The sequence below is a fragment of the Cinclus cinclus genome, chromosome 14 (genome assembly GCF_963662255.1).
Source record: "Cinclus cinclus chromosome 14, bCinCin1.1, whole genome shotgun sequence".
NCBI classification, from domain to species: Eukaryota; Metazoa; Chordata; class Aves; order Passeriformes; family Cinclidae; genus Cinclus; species Cinclus cinclus.
This window is the reverse complement of record NC_085059.1, coordinates 6,726,769-6,745,037: the sequence shown is the minus strand read 5'-3', so window position 1 is coordinate 6,745,037 and position 18,269 is coordinate 6,726,769. Positions and strand designations below refer to the sequence as shown.

At 45.0% G+C, this 18,269-nt stretch overlaps 1 protein-coding gene across 1 annotated transcript in view; it reads right to left on the bottom strand.

Moving 5' to 3' along the window:
• SLIT3 (slit guidance ligand 3) overlaps positions 1 to 13,263 on the bottom strand; it is a 468,658-nt gene extending 455,395 nt beyond the window's left edge. The window contains exon 1 of the mRNA XM_062502022.1: positions 13,079 to 13,263. Within this exon, the coding sequence (XP_062358006.1) occupies positions 13,079 to 13,263 (185 nt within the window). The remainder of the gene's footprint in view (positions 1 to 13,078) is intronic.
• Positions 13,264 to 18,269: the final 5,006 nt, after the last annotated feature.

The following is an 18,269-nucleotide window of genomic DNA, read 5'->3' as shown; positions in this document are numbered from 1 at the left end:
TGCTCTTGATGTGTTCCAAATCTCCTCTGGCAGTGTCACCCAGGCCCTGGTGAAAGACAGGGAACACACTGCAGGAAGAATAGAAGGGGTGGAGGTTGTCCTGGAACCTCTTCGAGTGCCAGTGCACACCTGGGCTCAGGAGGCAGCTGGTGATGGAGCTCCAGCACAGGAGGGAGAGGACAAACAGCACCCAGGGGTGCAGAAACACAGCCCAAACCTCAAAAATGATGATGGGCTGAGGAAAGTGAAAGCTCCTCTGGAGCTCAAGCTGGCAAGGGTCATCAAGGAAAGCTCCTAGCAGTGCATGAATTATAAAATAATAAACAAGATGTGATGGTTCAGTGACAGACTGAGGTGCTCAGAGCCTTCCCCAGCACAGTCTCCCATGTTCTTGTGTTCAAGGAGGAGAGGAACAGCCAGGAGTGGCAGAAGATGAATTCAAGCATCACTTGAGAGCTCCTGACCTGAACAAGGCTGCAGGAAGACAGGACACATCTGCTGGTGCAGAGATCAGGCTGATACAGCCCTGACACCTCCAACTCAGGCAAATATCACTCCTGCCTTGAAAAGGTTACAAAGCACAATATGACAAAGTGCAAGCTGGTCAGCAGCAGCCTCAGTTGGGTACTGGAAAAGTCACTGAAAATACTACAGGAGGCAATTTCTGGTTTTTGGGATCCAAAGGGACATTTCCTGTCTGAATCCCATGTTCTGCTTTGAGCAGAGGCTGAATCACGACATCTCATCAAGTCCCTTCCAACCTTAATGACTGCATGATTCTACATTTTCTGCAAAGGAAAAAGGTAAAACAAGCATTTGTTGTCTGTTTTGAGAGGGAATTCAGGGAATAGCAGAAAACTTTAAATATGAAGCATTAAAAATAATAGAAAATACTTTAAAATGCATCTGCTACAGAAACATAATACGAAGAAGACAGGATGTGCACATCATAAAGAGACGTAAGGACCGTTCTGTGTCAGATTAGCTGAAACATCATTTTAATTCTTACTAAAAAGATAAAACCCAAGGTTAACTACTGCACATACTAAAGGTCACTTTTGAAACTTCTTTTCAATCCTTGACCTGGTTTAGCCATTCCTACCTAACTGCTACAACTGTAGCTCTTCTTTCATGTCCAGCAGGACCAGCTGGTTACACACATTTCAGGTCATCAGACCAGCCCAGTGCTATTCCCAAGCTCAGAATGCCACAAAGGCAGAAATCAGACCATGTCCAGCATTCTCTGGGCCACATTTCCACTCAGCTACCCCAGGGACAATCTCATCAGGATATGAACAGAGATGTGCCTGTGCTTCAATGTTTGACACTTCTGGACTCATCTGGGCAAAAAGCATTGCTGCAAACTTCAGCAAAGCACACACACTGCTTTAATTTTGTATTTCACTTAACACTGAGGTGTGTGACCGAATAGATCACAGTGAAGAAACTGCAGTGTTTGGGTGCTCTTCACTAATAAGACAACCTGGTATTTCAGACTTGCAATATTTCACACCTGCTCCTGACTGCTGTAAATTGTTGGTAACTTGGAAAGACATTCTATGAACAAACAAATTATTTTAGTGAAGCCTGGCATGGAAATCAAGCCTTGATTTCAGCACCCTGCTCACTTTCAGACATGCACAGACTAGAAACCCTTCCCAGATCCTTTCCTGGAAAGGTAAGAGAGATCTCTGTTTATGTTTGGGGTTTTCTTTTTGTTGCTGTTCAGGGTTTTGGTTTTTTAATGTGAAAAGCATCCCCTTTCACCAACTCTATTCATTCCTAGCACCACCACGCTGAGTGTAACATGTCTACAGAGGCCACTGAGGATTAGAGGAAGTCATAATGTTGCAATAAAATTTCAAGGACAGTTTTAATATGTAAAATGAATCTTGAAGGAAGGGTTGTATTGACTTGATGTTAGCAGCCAGATGTTGAAACCAATTTACAAGCAATTTTCTTCACTCTCAAGTAGATTCCTACCTTCTTTGTCCTCCATCCTCATCCCACTTTTGGTTTTTCACTTGCTGCAGTAAAGCTGAATTGATTTTCACAATGTTTGCTAAGTGAACACAAAACTCAAGTTTTCCCAAAGCCTTCACACAGAAATCTGATGTTTCAAGTTACTGAAACTCCTTGTGCTTATAAAACCACTCTGCACTAACCCTGCTGCACATGTGAGGGCTATGGAAGAACCAACATGGAAATTATCTGTTCTATAAAATGAAGTTAACATCAACTGGGAACAATCCATTTTCATCTTCTGAAAAACTTCATAAGCAATTAGCTAAAGAACTTTCGGGGGGTGGGGGGGGAGCAGGGAATGAACATAAAACCAAAACCAATGCAAAACAAACCCCCAAAAATCCATAAAACACTTCTTTCTGATTGCTCCTTATCTTCTGCTGCCTTTTCACATGTTATCTATTAAAACTCAAAGCTCCAAGGGATCATTGGGCTGTTTCCTACACTTTCACATTCTTATCTGGGAAACTTATATCCAGATGTGTGTTTTCATCTCTCTGAAGAACCAGCCTTTCCCTTAGGGCTTGATTTCTCAGTATCTATTTCCACTTCTGGAAAACAAGTTCTCTTTGCTCAAGAATTTCCCTTCCATCTTTTTTTTTTTCCAACCTCTTTTTTTCTAGTTTCCAGCTAACCTCCCTGCTGCATTTATCTAGGCATTTCAGAAATGCACAATTGCTTCCCTGTACCATTCCCTCACAATAAGTTCTCTTTTTTGCTGCCCAGCTGTATTCTCAAAACCCCATCTCTAACCAGCTCTACCACTTCAAGAGGATGAGACTGCCAGGGCCTCTTCTCACCACTCTACAACTATTTCACACAAGCTTGTGACCCAGAGGCTCCCACATTGCTCAGTGATGCTGTAACCACTGCTGCCCTCCCCAAACAAAGATGTTTCATCCAGGTTTTGCCAAAATCAGCATTTCAAAAAAACGTTCCTAATATATAATGCCTCCCCAGTCTAAACAAAACCATCACACAGACAAAAGACAAAACTGGAGAAAATCCATGGGTTAAGTTCCCAGTGAAGTCCAGGCAAAACATGCTTTAGGACAAACAAGAAGGCACAGGACACGTAAACTGCTTTCTGGACTCATCTTCTCCTTGCTGAAATTTCTCAGAGTCATTTAAACAACACAACTGTTTGAATTAAACATTGCTGTCTCCATAGCTGTGGACAAGCATGACATACATATGCAGGATTACTTTAATGGGCTGCATGTCCTGTGATCACATCTGTTATGAGAACTTTATATGCTACACACTCTATCCTAAACCAGAGAGAATGGGCAAACTGCTGTTTGCTATTTCCTTACTGGGGGAGCAGAAAAATCATTAATGTAAAGCTACATTATATTCTTACATAGGGAATGTGTAACAATGCAGCATTTCTTTGTTCATTCTCCTTGGATAAGACAGCACATCCCAAAGAACACAATATAAAATTCTAAGGTAGAGTCTTCCATTTTTGGACAAGATTTTTGTAACCTTCAAAGGAAAAGTGAAGTCAAGAATTGAAATATTTTCTTTTTTGGGACAAATTATTTGTAGAAAAAACTCTTCCAAGTGAAGTCAAACCCTTTCACTAGGGTGGTATCACTTAACAAATGACACTGCATTTAATGCTAACACTGAAAACCCTCTTGGGCAGACAGACAGCCAAGTACTTCAACTTAAAAAGCTGCTAAAATATTTGAAGTAGTGCTCAATATTGCCCAGTGCACACCCAGAGCAAATGTCAGAGATGACAATTCAGCAGGACAGTTTTGCTAAACTGCCTTAAGATTTTACTTTTTATTTTAAGGTTTTACTCTGACCTAAGAAAGTGAGCAAGGCTCACAACTCATGGTAACGTTTGAAACTTTCAGGATTATTTATTAGGTCCCACAACAACGTACACCAGTAACACCTCACAGTCTACTAACACTTGTATTCTGCACCAGTTAATTATCACATTCCTTACCTGCCACAGGAGAAAACAAAAAAGACCAATGGAAAAAAAAGCCCAAGGATTCAGTAATAGTCCCTAAATATTAGCATGCACAAGCATACACCCTACTTCTGCTGTCAAAATGTTATCTTCCCAATAGTTACATGCTTATCTTTTGACACATTTTGCAAGAAACTTGATTTCCACACTCTTCCCCTCCATTCTGTGCCTCTTCCCACAGTGAAATAGCCAACCTTGACAGAATCCAGTTCTTGAAATAAAATTTGCAGACAGGCATTAAAAGCTGCATTTGGTAGTGCTGTGATTTTGGAGATCAGAACCTCAGCTTCACTAATATGAAATGCATTACCATTTCTGCTGTCGTGCTTAGAAGCACCTCACAATAGCCAAAGATTTCCTCATATTGAGCAGTGTGCAAACAAAGTTTTACCAAAGGATTGTTTGAAAAGAAAAAAAGAGCAAAGGGATGAAGACAAGCAGATGAAACAGAACTGATGAGTACAGCAGGCATTGTCCTCAACCCCAACAATGTTTGGGTTTTTTTAAACAAGGACCACTCCTCTCAAGAAACAGCATCAGACTGGAAGGAAAAATAATAATAAATCTATCAGAAATGGAGTTCATCACCATCCTCCCCACACTTCATACACACATGTTGGCAGGCTGTTAAAAATGGGTTATTGATCTCCAAATCACTGACCTCCAGAGCAGTCTATCCTCCCCTTCCATGGAGCCCTGGCTGAAACAGAATCACCAGTCTGTGTCTCTGTAGACTCAAACAGCTGTCCAGGTGCAGGGAAAACATCCCTGGGAACTGCAGGCAGCTCCTGTGTCCTGCTGCTCTGGGTGACTGCCAGGATGCAGAGACACAGCACAATGTCACCACTGAGTCCCCACACCACAGAGGAGGGGCAATTAATTCCTAAATACAACACTAATTCCTAAATACAACATTAATTCCAATTAATTCCTAAATACAACAATGCTGCCCCAAACCACACTGACCATGGGTGCACATGGCAGCCAGTGAGGTACCAACAGGGATAATGTGTCTCAAAATCCTCAGTGCTGCCTGGACTCCAAAAACATTTACAGGTGTTTGGGAGTCTTTATCATTGCTCTGGTACTGACTGCACCAGGCTGATCCCTCTCCAGGCAGCTGGAGCAGGAATAAAGCAAACACAGCATCCTCCAGGCAGGAAGAACACAGGACTCTCCTGAGGAGTCCCTTTGACAGAAAGTTAAAAATCATTTCTGCAACAGTATTGCAACTACCAGGGAAAAAAAAGGTAAAAAATTAGCTGTTGGGTAAGATCAATTCTATAACCTATTTATTAGCAAATTTCAGATAGATTTTGAAGTCTGATCAATGGAAAGTCAGGACAAGACCAGCTTTAAAACTGAGTTTTCTACCTCATTTTAACCATGTTCATGTTTGCTGTAAATGCTCCCTTCACCAGTGACAGCAAAGCAGATTTGGACCCATGGCTATATTCTCATTTCTACCTGAGAGACAAAATTAGAGTCTTAGAAAAAGAAGTACATCACAAATAGAAAGGTAAAAATCTAATTGCAAGCTCCAGAAATCTATCAATCATCAGACTAAAAACATATACTGCAGCCATCAAACAGATGGTGTAAAAGAAAAATACAAAAATTTATTCTCACAGAGACAACTGACAGACCAGATTCAGTTGCGGGGGGGGGGGAAAGGCTGAAAATAACTGGCAGAGGTAAGAATCATCTTCTTAAATTCCCTTTTCTGTGGAGATGGCCTTCAACTCAATCTCAGATTTACTGAGTACAGAGCACAGACCTGTTCCTCTTATCTTTGATGCACTTAATACCATTAGACAAACTGTCAGCTGCTTACAGAGCCATTTGCTAATGGGGAAGAAGCAGTGCTTGCCATTGACAAGATCCATTCGAGATCTTAAATGATGATATGTCTGACTAGGAAAACACTCAAAAACAGACTTGGAAATAAAACATTACAGATCTCTGGAGAAAAGACTTGGAAAATACTGAAAACAGAGCAGCCTGGGCCATATTGCAACCCAAATATGACTGGAACCCAGCCTTTTCTTATCCTGAATATGTCTTGAACAACAAACAAAAAAGTAGAACTGATACAGCTTTACACTGGCAAACAAAACCTGTTACTGAACATAAGAGGGATGGGAGTCACCACAGCAGTCCTGGATTAAAATCACATTATGCTAAAGCACTTGAACCAGTGAGAACTTCCAGAAGCTTCCTGAGACCTCAGCAGCAGAAAGGAGCCAAGGACAAGAAGCACATTTCCCACCAGCCTGTCCCTCAGACCTCACAAGAGCACAGGGACTAGAAGTGACCTCTATTACAACATTTCCTGACCACCACTGCTCCCATCAGCATCCCTGCAGCAGGAATGTGCAGATTATAAATACAGACTGACAACCACCTGAAGGAGCCTCTGCCACACGTCCCTTGTAGTAGTCATTCACCTTCATGTTGCCAACATTATTTTTCTTGCAAAAGCTTTGCCCCTCGAGGTTCACTTCAGCTTTGCTCCCCAAACTTCCTCACCCGCAATTATAAGCTTGTCGTGTCTCCTTCTCCCCAGGGAGGACAAACACCACTGTTTTGTCCAGCAGGAGTGGGAAATAATCCCAACAGGGAAAGAGAAGCTCCTTCAGAGAGCTGGGGGACCACAAGATGTGTGGGTGGATTCCTACAGGTGCTCCCAGCCCCACTGTGGGAAATCAAGCACGAGGGGCACCACACAAACTTTATTTTGGGAAAATGAAGCTTCAAGTTATTTGAGCTGTTAGTTCCTGGGAGGGAATACATCCTGATTTAAGCCTTCTGAATAGTCTCTGCAGTAAACAAGCTCTCTTCTTTGCATGCAGTCACTGAAATTACTCACTGAATATCCTTATTAGAGCCAAGCTCTTTTCCCTTATTATCGCAATTCCCAAACATCTTGTGAGATTTCTATGAGAACATAATTTTTCTCTGCTCTGTGGAATTTGAGGAACAGCCTGAAAACTCTCAAAAACACAGACAATAAATATCAGAAGTCAATGTCGACACACGACAAGCTACTTTTGTTGTAAGCAACTGGAAATGCTTGTACCCTGGCAGTGACATTCCAAAAGATTACAGGTAGTTTTCACTATAAAGGTCAAATGACAGTGTACAACACAAGGTGTTTATACAACCACTATGCCAATAAAAGAGTATTAGGATTTACTTATTTCTGGCCTCACATCCCTAAAGGTAAGGTATACCTGCATTCCTGGCAACATGCCTCCCCAAACCCATACAATGAACAAATTCCAGGGATATAAAAGCAATCCTCATCATCTGTATTTTAGGACTTCCTGAAAGACAACAGCTGCTCTTTAGAGGGGCGATTTTCCTTTGGCCTAATTCCTTTGCATGAATCAATACTCAGCTGCAAAAGTAAGAAAATTAATAAAAGTAAATGGTCTCAGAGAAGCTTATTAAAAAGTTCTGCAGGAAGTAGTCTGGTCTCTTTCATCTCAAAATCTAATCCAAATTTGTGCAAATAAATACAGGCAACATGACAATGGCCACTACTTGCATCTGCAGCTACCAATTTACAACAGCTAGTTTCATCCTCCTTCCTGCTACCATCACTTCAAAACCATGTCACCAATTTAACAGCAAGAGACTGATCCTACCCAAGTTCGTGCCAACATCCACTCAAGCACTACTAGTCAGAGTTGCATTAGGAAAGGGAAGAATCCTCATTAAATCGGGGAAACCAGCTGAGTTTTCCCAGGATCAGTCCCTCCAAGAGCAAGCTTTTCCAAGCCAAAGCCATGTACATCCACTTACTGACACATGACCTAGGGAAAAAAATATCTGAGAAATGCTCCATGCAAGGTTTTGGAGACAATTACTACAAACAAATGAGTGGTAATCCCTAGTGGGAAGAACTCTAGAAAAGCAGAATGTCAGTGTAAGAGTCACATAATTATATTTGCATGTGTTTAACATCGCCTTCTGCAGGAATATGGAAGCATTCAAGACAGGAGCTTCGATTTAATTTGGAGACAGAAATGAGGAAGTTGAAGACTTATTACAAACCAGTGCAACTTCAGCAGCTCCATGCACCTAGGCCAAAACCACCATAATAATATATTTGTGTAACAGAAACCCCAGACCACATGAAAACTCAGGAGTAAGCAGATGACTAAGCTTCTAAATTGCACCTAAATGTGGACACACTCAATTTAGCTGCTCAGACAAAGCACAGAACAGATTAGTCCTGCAAGCTCTATCAACTTAGCAACGTAAAGAATCCTTCAAATGAAAGACAAAACAGAACAATGACTAACACAGGAGAGCTATCAATTAAACAAGAGCCTAAGCCACCAAACATAAACTCATCAGGAACTCAAACATGGCTAAATTCTCCAAAGAAGCTTTTATACATATATAATGTGTTGCTAACAGACAGGGAGATAACCAGGCATGAATGGGAAGAAAAATACAAAGGCTCAGGCTTCACATTCAAACAGAAGGCAGACACTGCCCCAGAAGACTTCTGAGCAGTTTCTCAGTATCACTTGTTCTTTTCAGAGCTGAAAACTCAACTGTCAGGCAGGTGGCTTTGATCTGCTCACTACATTTATGCATCATCTCAAACTAAACGTGGCTATCAGCATTATTAAGTGTTATAAACAGCCATGTGTGTAATATTATATATATATAAAACATTTCCACTGAAGGAAATTACAAATAATCACATCTGAGAAATGAACCACAGCTAAGGAAACTCTGATTATGGGAGTTTGATGAAGCAATCCTAAGGAACATTACAGAAAGGTAAAATATTTAGGATTCTCACGGGTGTGTTTACATACTAAATACTCTTCAGGTAAAAATGTTTTATCAGTTGCTCAGCTAAAATATATGAATCACTGTGCCCACTCCAGAAATTATCTAATAAATTACCAGATTTTCTCCAAAACACAAGAATTCTATCAACTTCTATTTTTGGTAAAGTGCTAAGTGCTTCACAAGTGTAGAAGGGATCAGTAAATACTAACAATAACCACAAGGGCAGCTCTACCATCCTGCTCAAGGGCCTCTGAGGAGCATCACATTCTGCAACATGAGGACATACTGCAAATATGGAATATGATGGCTATCCTGAGCATTCCTTCTCCACAACGAGGATAATTGAAAGTCACTCCTGGAAGTGACAAGGATTTGCTTCACCACTTATTTTCTCCAGACTGAGTAATTTCATTGTGCATCAGGAGAGTTTTCACCTCTTTTTAGCCCTTCATGAGAGCTGAGCCAAAGCTTCCATCTCCATCACACAATTAGAAGACTATCATAGAATGTAATAACAAGGTAAAAACTGCAACACAAACCTAATACTTGCTATATTTTCAAAGCTACTATTAAAAATCGGTCTGTGTAAAAATTCAAAATAAAAGCATGGGATTGTTTTATAACTCTGTTTCTGGGATCACTGGTTAATCTGTGGATTTCCTTCAAGGTAGAAATCACAGGTACAAACCTACAGACCTTCAAAGAGTTCAGGAAAAAAAATAAATCAAGCATGCACCTCATTTCTTGCGAAGAATCAGTAATCAAAGCTAGTTCATTTAACAGAACTTCTCAATAAGAAATTCTTTTTCCCCTAAAGATATTTACCATTGTTTCCTTAATGTTATATTTTCAGTTTTCCTGGGTTTCATATTAACACAAATTTGAATAATATTTAACTTGGCTCCACTAGCCCAAACAATCTGTAACATTTGTCCAAACACAACTCTAAAAGCTTGGTGGCAAAATATTTTAAGTGGTGCCATTAGATCTCTTACTAATTAAAGCAAAAAGTTTCTGACTTGAACAGGTATGCAGAATTTTTAGCTCGGGAGAACGTAGAAAGAAATAAATACCTTTCCAGAGCATAAGTTTAAAAAGGCACTTCTTGTGTGGCCATCAAGAAACTTGTTAAAATTATTTTCCCAACATATAAACATTTCTCTGAGATGAAAAATATTTTTGTGATTTCAGATACGATCAATTTGGTCTTATTTACATGCCAAACATACTAGTTAGAAGATTACACATCAGCCCACTGTTATGTCATAAATAGTTACAGGTTGCTGTGGACCACAGGGCAAAATGAGATACTCTGATATATCCTGTGGCTGACTGATGTTTCACCTATGAGCAGAATTTAGACTCGGAGGAATAGAGTCTTTTTCACTCTACTGCTTACATTAGAAAACCCAAGTTAGTGCAATTAGTAGAAATCTAGATTTCCACGAACTGATAGAAGCATTAAAACAGATGTAATGAAGATGTTGGTGAACACTACAAAAACAGTGAAAGGCTCACAATGGACTGACAGAATTGAAAACTGAAAACAGTATTTAAAATGCAGATTAAGTGTTACCACATGACCTTCTGTATCCTATTTCCACAGGGTTTCAGCCACTGAATGATCCAACAATATGCTATTTATATATGCAAAAAAACTCTAAACAAACCATCCAAGACAGCTACACTTAATATTTATCAGTGGTGGTATCTCTGAGGTTCAATGTTCAAACTGCGTATTGTGAAATCGCTACTATTGTTCTTTTCACAGCCATTAATCTAAAATTAAAATCTGTAAATAACACCAAAAAGAACAAGACCAAGGCAATGATTATGCTCTCCTTCATTCTTTTTAACACTTAACCTGCCAAGGCCAAGAGCCTTCTTCTTCTGGCTCAGCTTCCTGCAGTAGGCAAGCAAAGTTCACATCTCTGTGATGTTCATTCTCACAAACGAATCCCAATAACAGCATGAATTCAGCCCTCCTAAAACTCCATCTACAACAAATTACCATTTATGAAATGGTTCTCAGGGGGCCAACAAACCTGGTGCTTGTGAATCATTTTAACCTGCAATTTAAAAGTTTAATTCTAGACTTTAACTCTTTAAAGCATTCACAAACCTCACCAGTGAAGCACACAAACCACCCGTGTTATCACAAGTACTTGGCATGCTCCCCTGGTACTGGATTATTGTGGGGTTTGTTGTTCCAGATTTGGGGTTTTTTTGGCTCTAAAATGGCAGGCTGTTACCCGTCAATTTTAGAGCGCACGGTTCCAGGCAGAGAAGTTCAGGTTTCTGCAGCACTGACATCTGAAAGCTATCGCTCACACAGCTGAGGTTAAAAGGACGGCTGATACAGCCACAAAACATTAAAGGTTGTAGAATACTGTAGTAAGAAAGCTGCAGATTGCTAACATTCAAGAGCTCTCAGCACTATAAAATGCATTTAGAAACAGCCAAGGATTCTATAAAATTTCATTCTGGGACAAAACTTAGCCTTTAGGAGGGCTCTCCGCACACAAACTTTGTTTGCTTAGTAACCTCATCCAGCTTTCTTCCTCGGAGGAAAAACTGCCCGAGAATTTGAAGTTTCCCCAAGTCTATGACCCAGAAGGAAATAAAACAGGAAGTCAGGCCATACAATCTACAGCATTTGCTTACAAGTTCAAAAACATTTTAAGTTACGGGTTAATCCACGTGAGGCACAACTGAGTTCACTCTCCTGGGGTCACCCCGGAGCGCCGAGCGGAGGGAACCGGCCCAGGCTCGGTTTAACATCGCTCCCTCCCCGGACGTGTCCCTGTCCCAGACCGGCCCAGGCTCGGTTTAACATCGCTCCCTCCCCGGACGTGTCCCTGTCTCAGACCGGCCCAGGCTCGGTTTAACATCGCTCCCTCCCCGGACGTGTCCCTGTCTCAGACCGGCCCAGGCTCGGTTTAACATCGCTCCCTCCCCGGTAGTGTCCCTGTCTCAGACCGGCCCAGGCTCGGTTTAACATCGCTCCCTCCCCGGTAGTGTCCCTGTCTCAGACCGGCCCAGGCTCGGTTTAACATCGCTCCCTCCCCGGACGTGTCCCTGTCCCAGACCGGCCCAGGCTCGGTTTAACATCGCTCCCTCCCCGGACGTGTCCCTGTCCCAGACCGGCCCAGGCTCGGTTTAACATCGCTCCCTCCCCGGTAGTGTCCCTGTCTCAGACCGGCCCAGGCTCGGTTTAACATCGCTCCCTCCCCGGACGTGTCCCTGTCTCAGACCGGCCCAGGCTCGGTTTAACATCGCTCCCTCCCCGGACGTGTCCCTGTCTCAGACCGGCCCAGGCTCGGTTTAACATCGCTCCCTCCCCGGACGTGTCCCTGTCTCAGACCGGCCCAGGCTCGGTTTAACATCGCTCCCTCCCCGGACGTGTCCCTGTCTCAGACCGGCCCAGGCTCGGTTTAACATCGCTCCCTCCCCGGACGTGTCCCTGTCTCGCACCAGGCACTCTCTGAGCTGTGCCATCTGCTATGCATTAAGGCACGTCAGAGACGCCGTCCCCTGCACCCGGCGAGTGCCAGAACTCTATAGGAAAACTCAAGTTTCTCCCTAGGAACTCACTGAGCAAGTAAGAACAGTCAGCTAAAAACTCCCGAGAACTTAACAATACAAGAGATTTGCTATGAACACATTCATTATTCTCCGTGCTCCCCACAGCGTTACGCTACTATCATAAACCCTGAAGCAGAATAAAAATTGAATAACCAGCTTCCCCACAGCAGTTTGAAACAGAAATTAGAGGCTGCTTAATGTGATTTTTCCATCTGAATTAGTTTATGGAAGCAGTCGGTTTTCCACGGTGATGAAATCACCATGCTGAGAAAGTAAGGAGAAACTGCTACCAGCCGCCAGGTGAAAACATCCAGGTTTCTAATTGCATATTAAATTGGTGTTTGCACTGACAGTGATTACAGCCCGGAGCACTCCAGGTACAGCTCCGAACTCCATTTCAAGCAAGTCACTGCAAAACCCGATCAGGCGGCAGCTGAAAGTTAACATGAAACTCTGAAAGCGATCGTTCGTTCGTACAAAGGCACAGCGGCAGGAGCGCTGAACTCCCGAAAAGCTCCTCCCCTTCCCTCCTGAAAACATTAATCCGTGTTGGATTGCTGGAACTCCTGTTACCGAGTACTCTGCACTGATAGGCAGGTGTTGGGAAACGCGTCCCAGGTGTTCCTACAAGTGCTCGAGAAGCCCTTAACGGTTTTTACTCACAGTCTCTCCGCATTCCTGGGAATATCCCTCGGCACAGTTTTGAGTCCCAGTCCGTGACAATCCACGTTGGAAGCAATACACGTACACTTATGCGGGCATCCTCCAACAGGCATCCAACTCACGGAGCTCCAAAAGCTCAGGATCATTCCAAGGCACAGAAACGCACTTCTCCCACCAGACACCATGGTTCTCGAGCGCTTCAGTGGGTATAAAAGTGAGCGCTAGCAGCCGGCCCTTAAAGATGAAATGCCTCTAAGAAAAAAGGGAAAAGAAAACAAGAGGCTCTTAGTACAGCCCAAGGGAACCCACCACTGCCATCATCGCCGGAGCACCAGCAAAAATTCAAAGGCGCCCGAGAAGGTCACGTTAGGTGGAAGAAGGTGGGGAATTGCCTTTCGGGCTCAGGTTTCTTTCTGTTATCTGCGAACGGTACCAGAAGGCAGATAGTTTAACAGAGCTCGAGCCAGATGCGTCCTCAGATGAAAGAGAACCCGGGAGCGGAGGCAAACACACACAAAACATCCATCGGGAGCGGCGGCAACCTCCAAAACAGCCTCCTCCGCTCTGCACCGCCCCACCTGGGCCGGGCAGGTAACCCGCGGAGGGGACGGCCGGGGCTTCGCAGCGACCTCTCCGCCGCGGGCCCGCCCCCGCCGCGGGCTGTGCCGGGGTTGTGCCGGAGCCGTGCTGGGCTGTACCGGAGCGGTGCCGGAGCTGTGCCGGAGCGGTACCGGAGCTGTGCCGGAGCTGTGCCGGAGCTGTGCCGGAGCGGTACCGGAGCTGTGCCGGAGCGGTACCGGAGCTGTACCGGAGCGGTACCGGAGCGGTACCGGAGCGGTGCCGGAGCGGCGCGGCCGCCGCTGCCGAGCGCGGAGCGGGGATGGAGCGGGGCGCGCCCCCCCCGCCGCGCCATTGGCCAGCGCGCCTGACGTCACCGCCCGCCCGGCCCGGGCCCGCAGCGCCGCGAGTTCGGGACCCGCGGGGACCTGGACGGGACAGGGACCGGGAGACGGACCGGGACAGCGAGGAGAGGGACCGGCCCGGGGACAGCGCGGAGGGGACTCAGCGGCGCCTTGCAGCCCCTTCTTCTCCTCCCCGCCCGGCGCCGCGGCGGGGGGAAGCGGCTCCCTGTGAGGGGGCGAGCCCGCCCCCGGCCTCGGTTCGGGTTTCGGGAAGGAATGTGCGGGCTGGAGCACGGGAACGGGCGCACGGCGGCTCCGCGCTGCCTCTGCGGCCGGCGAGGCTCGGCCGCCTTTTGTTGCCCGCGTTCGCTCTCCCCGAGTACCCCCTGGCGGCGGCTGCTCGGCCGGGACAGCCGGGCTCTGCTCCCCGCACACCGCCGGGACAGCCGGGCTCTGCTCCCCGCACACCGCCGGGACAGCCGGGCTCTGCTCCCCGCACACCGCCGGGACAGCCGGGCTCTGCTCCCCGCACACCGCCGGGACAGCCGGGCTCTGCTCCCCGCACACCGCCGGGACAGCCGGGCTCTGCTCCCCGCACACCGCCGGGACACCCGGGCTCTGCTCCCCGCACACCGCCGGGACAGCCGGGCTCTGCTCCCCGCACACCGCCGGGACAGCCGGGCTCTGCTCCCCGCACACCGCCGGGACACCCGGGCTCTGCTGCCACACACCGGCACCGTCCTTGTCCCGCCCCAGCCCGAGCGCTTTCTGCACCGGGAGCGGGGTCGCTGCTGTGTTTCGAGCACTGAAGTTCAGCACCAAAAGTTGAAACTTGCAAAAGTTTGCTTAATAAGACAAAAGCAAGGTCCCCTGCACACAGTCGTTCTGTTCCGATTTGGTGCGGTTTAAGGCTCAGGTATTTTACCGAATGAGGGCCAAAAAAGGCAGCACACCCCGAAAGTCCTAGAGCACTGGGAAAATGGCAAGTCCTGCCACAAGGCTTTTTTTTAAAGTAAGTCTTGGCCCCTTAGCAGGAAGTGTCTCCCTGCAGTACATCATACACACAGTGACCTCCTGACCCAAAATAAAGCTGGTATATGCACATCATGAACATCTGCCTGTTTCAATAAACATTGTTTCTTATTTCACAGACTTAAAAATAGTACAAAAGACAAAACTTACTTGGGAACACAGATAATCTGTTCTTTATCTGCATCACAAACTTATGACTCCATGACTATGGAGTCTAGGCTCTGATGCTGTAAGGAAGTTTTCAACAAGGATCATGGCCAGCATTACCACAAAACCCTCACAAACGTTCCAAAGATCTAACGTGGCTAAGTTACATTAGGACTCAGGTTCTCAGATTGTGCCCACAGTGTGCTCTCATCTTTTTTTCTACAAATATTTAGTGTTTTAAGTGAAGGGCTAGCAGAAAAAACACCACGGTAAGATGGTGTTCCACCACAAGCTATACATATGGTCTTCTACTCCACAGTGGCACATCCTAAATAACCTGTTCATTTCTGGCAATGTTTTCTTCATGTTTTGATTACTGAAGTTTGGAATCACCTGAGGCATTTCTGCCCTCCTGGATAGCTGCTTTTGCCCAAACCAGTGAAGTGTCTTCCTTCACAGCCAGCAAAGCAGCTACTTCTGTAACAAGCAAAGATTTGACACTCCAGCATTTCCGTGGGAGGGCAAGTTTGTGAAATAACACAAGCAAGACCACAAGTTAACCCTCAACCCTCCTGGTCTTCGTCTGAAAAAGCAAGAAAGTTGTTTTTCTCATATAATAGTGAATTATTTGCACAAAATACTGTATTTGTTTATAGAAACCATCTTAATTAAGCCTTGAGATTGAGCCCCTTACATGAGAACCCAAAGCTCAGTGAAGTGGCCCTTGTATAGCAGTATCCTGCTCTAGAAGGCTCAGTGGCAAGTGACGCAAGGTTTGAAAATACCCAGAGGGACTCGGCTGTCACCCCTTCAAGTGGCTGCTTTATGCTGCTTCAGAAGAGATTAGAAAACACTATCCCCTCATCGCTCCCAAATCCACGGAGACCAAAAGCTTGGGAAGGTGGGCATCACCTTTCCTGGATTCCCAAATTATCCTCTCCTTTCCTGGGTCAAAAGGCAGAGGAGAATGACTCCCCCAGCATGAGCAGAAGTAGTAAGGGGCAAAGCCACAGAGCCCTCTGCAGCCTGACGGTGCCCAAAGCAGCGGTGATAACCAGGGGGGCCCGAGCCATGCCCCTCTCCTGCTCCCTCTCGAGAGGCCGAGAGCACAGCCAGCTCCAGGCATGTCAGCGACACTCAGCACTATCTATTCTGAGGCAAGCACCCTCCCTCAAGTGTGAGCCTACAAGAGATCAGCTCTTGAACAAGGAACAGCTGCTTCAGACCAGGCAAGACAGAAATTGCACTGCTTAGGAAGACAAAGTACTCGGAAAGCTCTGAAGTCTCCTCCGCACAGACTGATGGTGTACGCCCTTAGCTCATTCTGACAGTGGAAATACTTTTGTTGGAACCTAACTCTCCTTGGCAGCCAGGCAACATCATTCCAAGGAAAGGCTCCTTTCCTGTTCCAGCTCACCAGCAATCATCTTCCCAGCTCTGAAGGCAGCCCTAAGGAGAGGCACACACCCCTCACCTCAGGATGGGGTACAGAAGCAGTTGGATGCTCAGTAAATAAGATTATAGGTAATGCAGACATCATAGGCTGATGGAAATTTTTTGAAACTGTTTATCTGTGATGAATTTCAAATTCTCAGAAGCACTATCCCTAAAACCTCTTCAACCCTGTCATCCAAAGCAGTTGACATATTCCATGCTTCAGTGGTAATACCTCACAATAAAATTTCCCTGAAAGACAAGTGAACTTGATTAAATGGCAGAAAAATTGATGGGCCAAAAGCTGAGCCTATCCTTGAAACATATTTAACTTTTATGAAAACCAAGAGGCACGTTTTCCTGCATTCCAGTTAAAACAGCTCTCCACATAGAGCAGAGTGTTGACTCTCTTGGTTTTCCTTCACACACATCCTATAGCTTCTGGCTCACAGCAATTGCCACAAGCTGGCAAACAAGTCACTCTTCATTCTCTTTCTAGGGCATTGGCAGAGGTCAGCACAGCCTGTGTAACACAAAACTGCACAAAACTACAAATTATTGGATAATTTTAATATATAAAGTGTTTCTTCCTAATATAAATACAAATTTAGGCAAGTTATTTTTAGGAGCCATCTAAAGCTGGACAGCTTTTATCTCTACCATTTCCTTGAGTATTAGACACTACCAACATTTCCATATATGTAAAACCCCTTAGGAACAAGATTACTATCAAAGGTGTGCTGTCTGCTCTGCAGGGATTTAAGTCTTGCCTGCTACTTCTGCAATAAGAAATACAGTACACAGAAATATGCAGTAAGAAATACAGTACACAGAAATATGCAGTAAGAAATACAGTACACAGAAATATGCAGTAAGAAATACAGTACACAGAAATATGCAGTAAGAAATACAGTACACAGAAATATGCAGTAAGAAATACAGTACACAGAAATATAGTTTCTCTTAGTAAATTAGTAGTTCACTACTTAGAACATCTCTGAAAACTGGCTAATACATAAACATTTGTTTTCAAGTATGGGGAAAAAAAGGTAGTTTTGCTTCTTTTAGCACGGGATGACATTTATTAAGCAGACGTTCAGAGTATATCTACATTCAAGCAGTGCTTTCACCTAAGTGCTTCCGTAGCTGCCCTCTCTCAAGAATCCACCATCAACATCATCAGTACCTCTACCCTGCAATAGCACCCTCCGTACCAGCCTAGGAAAGCTGACTTTTGGGAGCAGGGTGGGCAGAACCAGACCATCACACCAGCTGCTTGGGGAGAGGTAAGTTGGGAAAAACTTTTTTTTAAAAATCCCTTCTCTAGACAATTTTGAACTTCCAACACATTCTTCACGAAACATGCAAGCACAAGCGTTTACAGTTAACTTCAAGTTAAATTACGTGGTGTGTCATGCATAACGTCACTGTGTCCCTTGGTGGGGACTTCCTGGGCAGTTGTGCACAGGCACACGCTGTGCAGCAAGTGTGACATGTCTGAGAAGCACAGGACTCACTGCACTGGTGCTGTGCATGTGGCATGCACATGTGCAGGACAGCTGATGGCTCCCACATGCTCATTTTTTAGCATGCACAATAGTCAGTTGTCTAGAGGCCTGACGGGAACCGGTCAGCTGCACGAAGACCTGAAATCTCCAAGTTTATGGGCAAAAAGT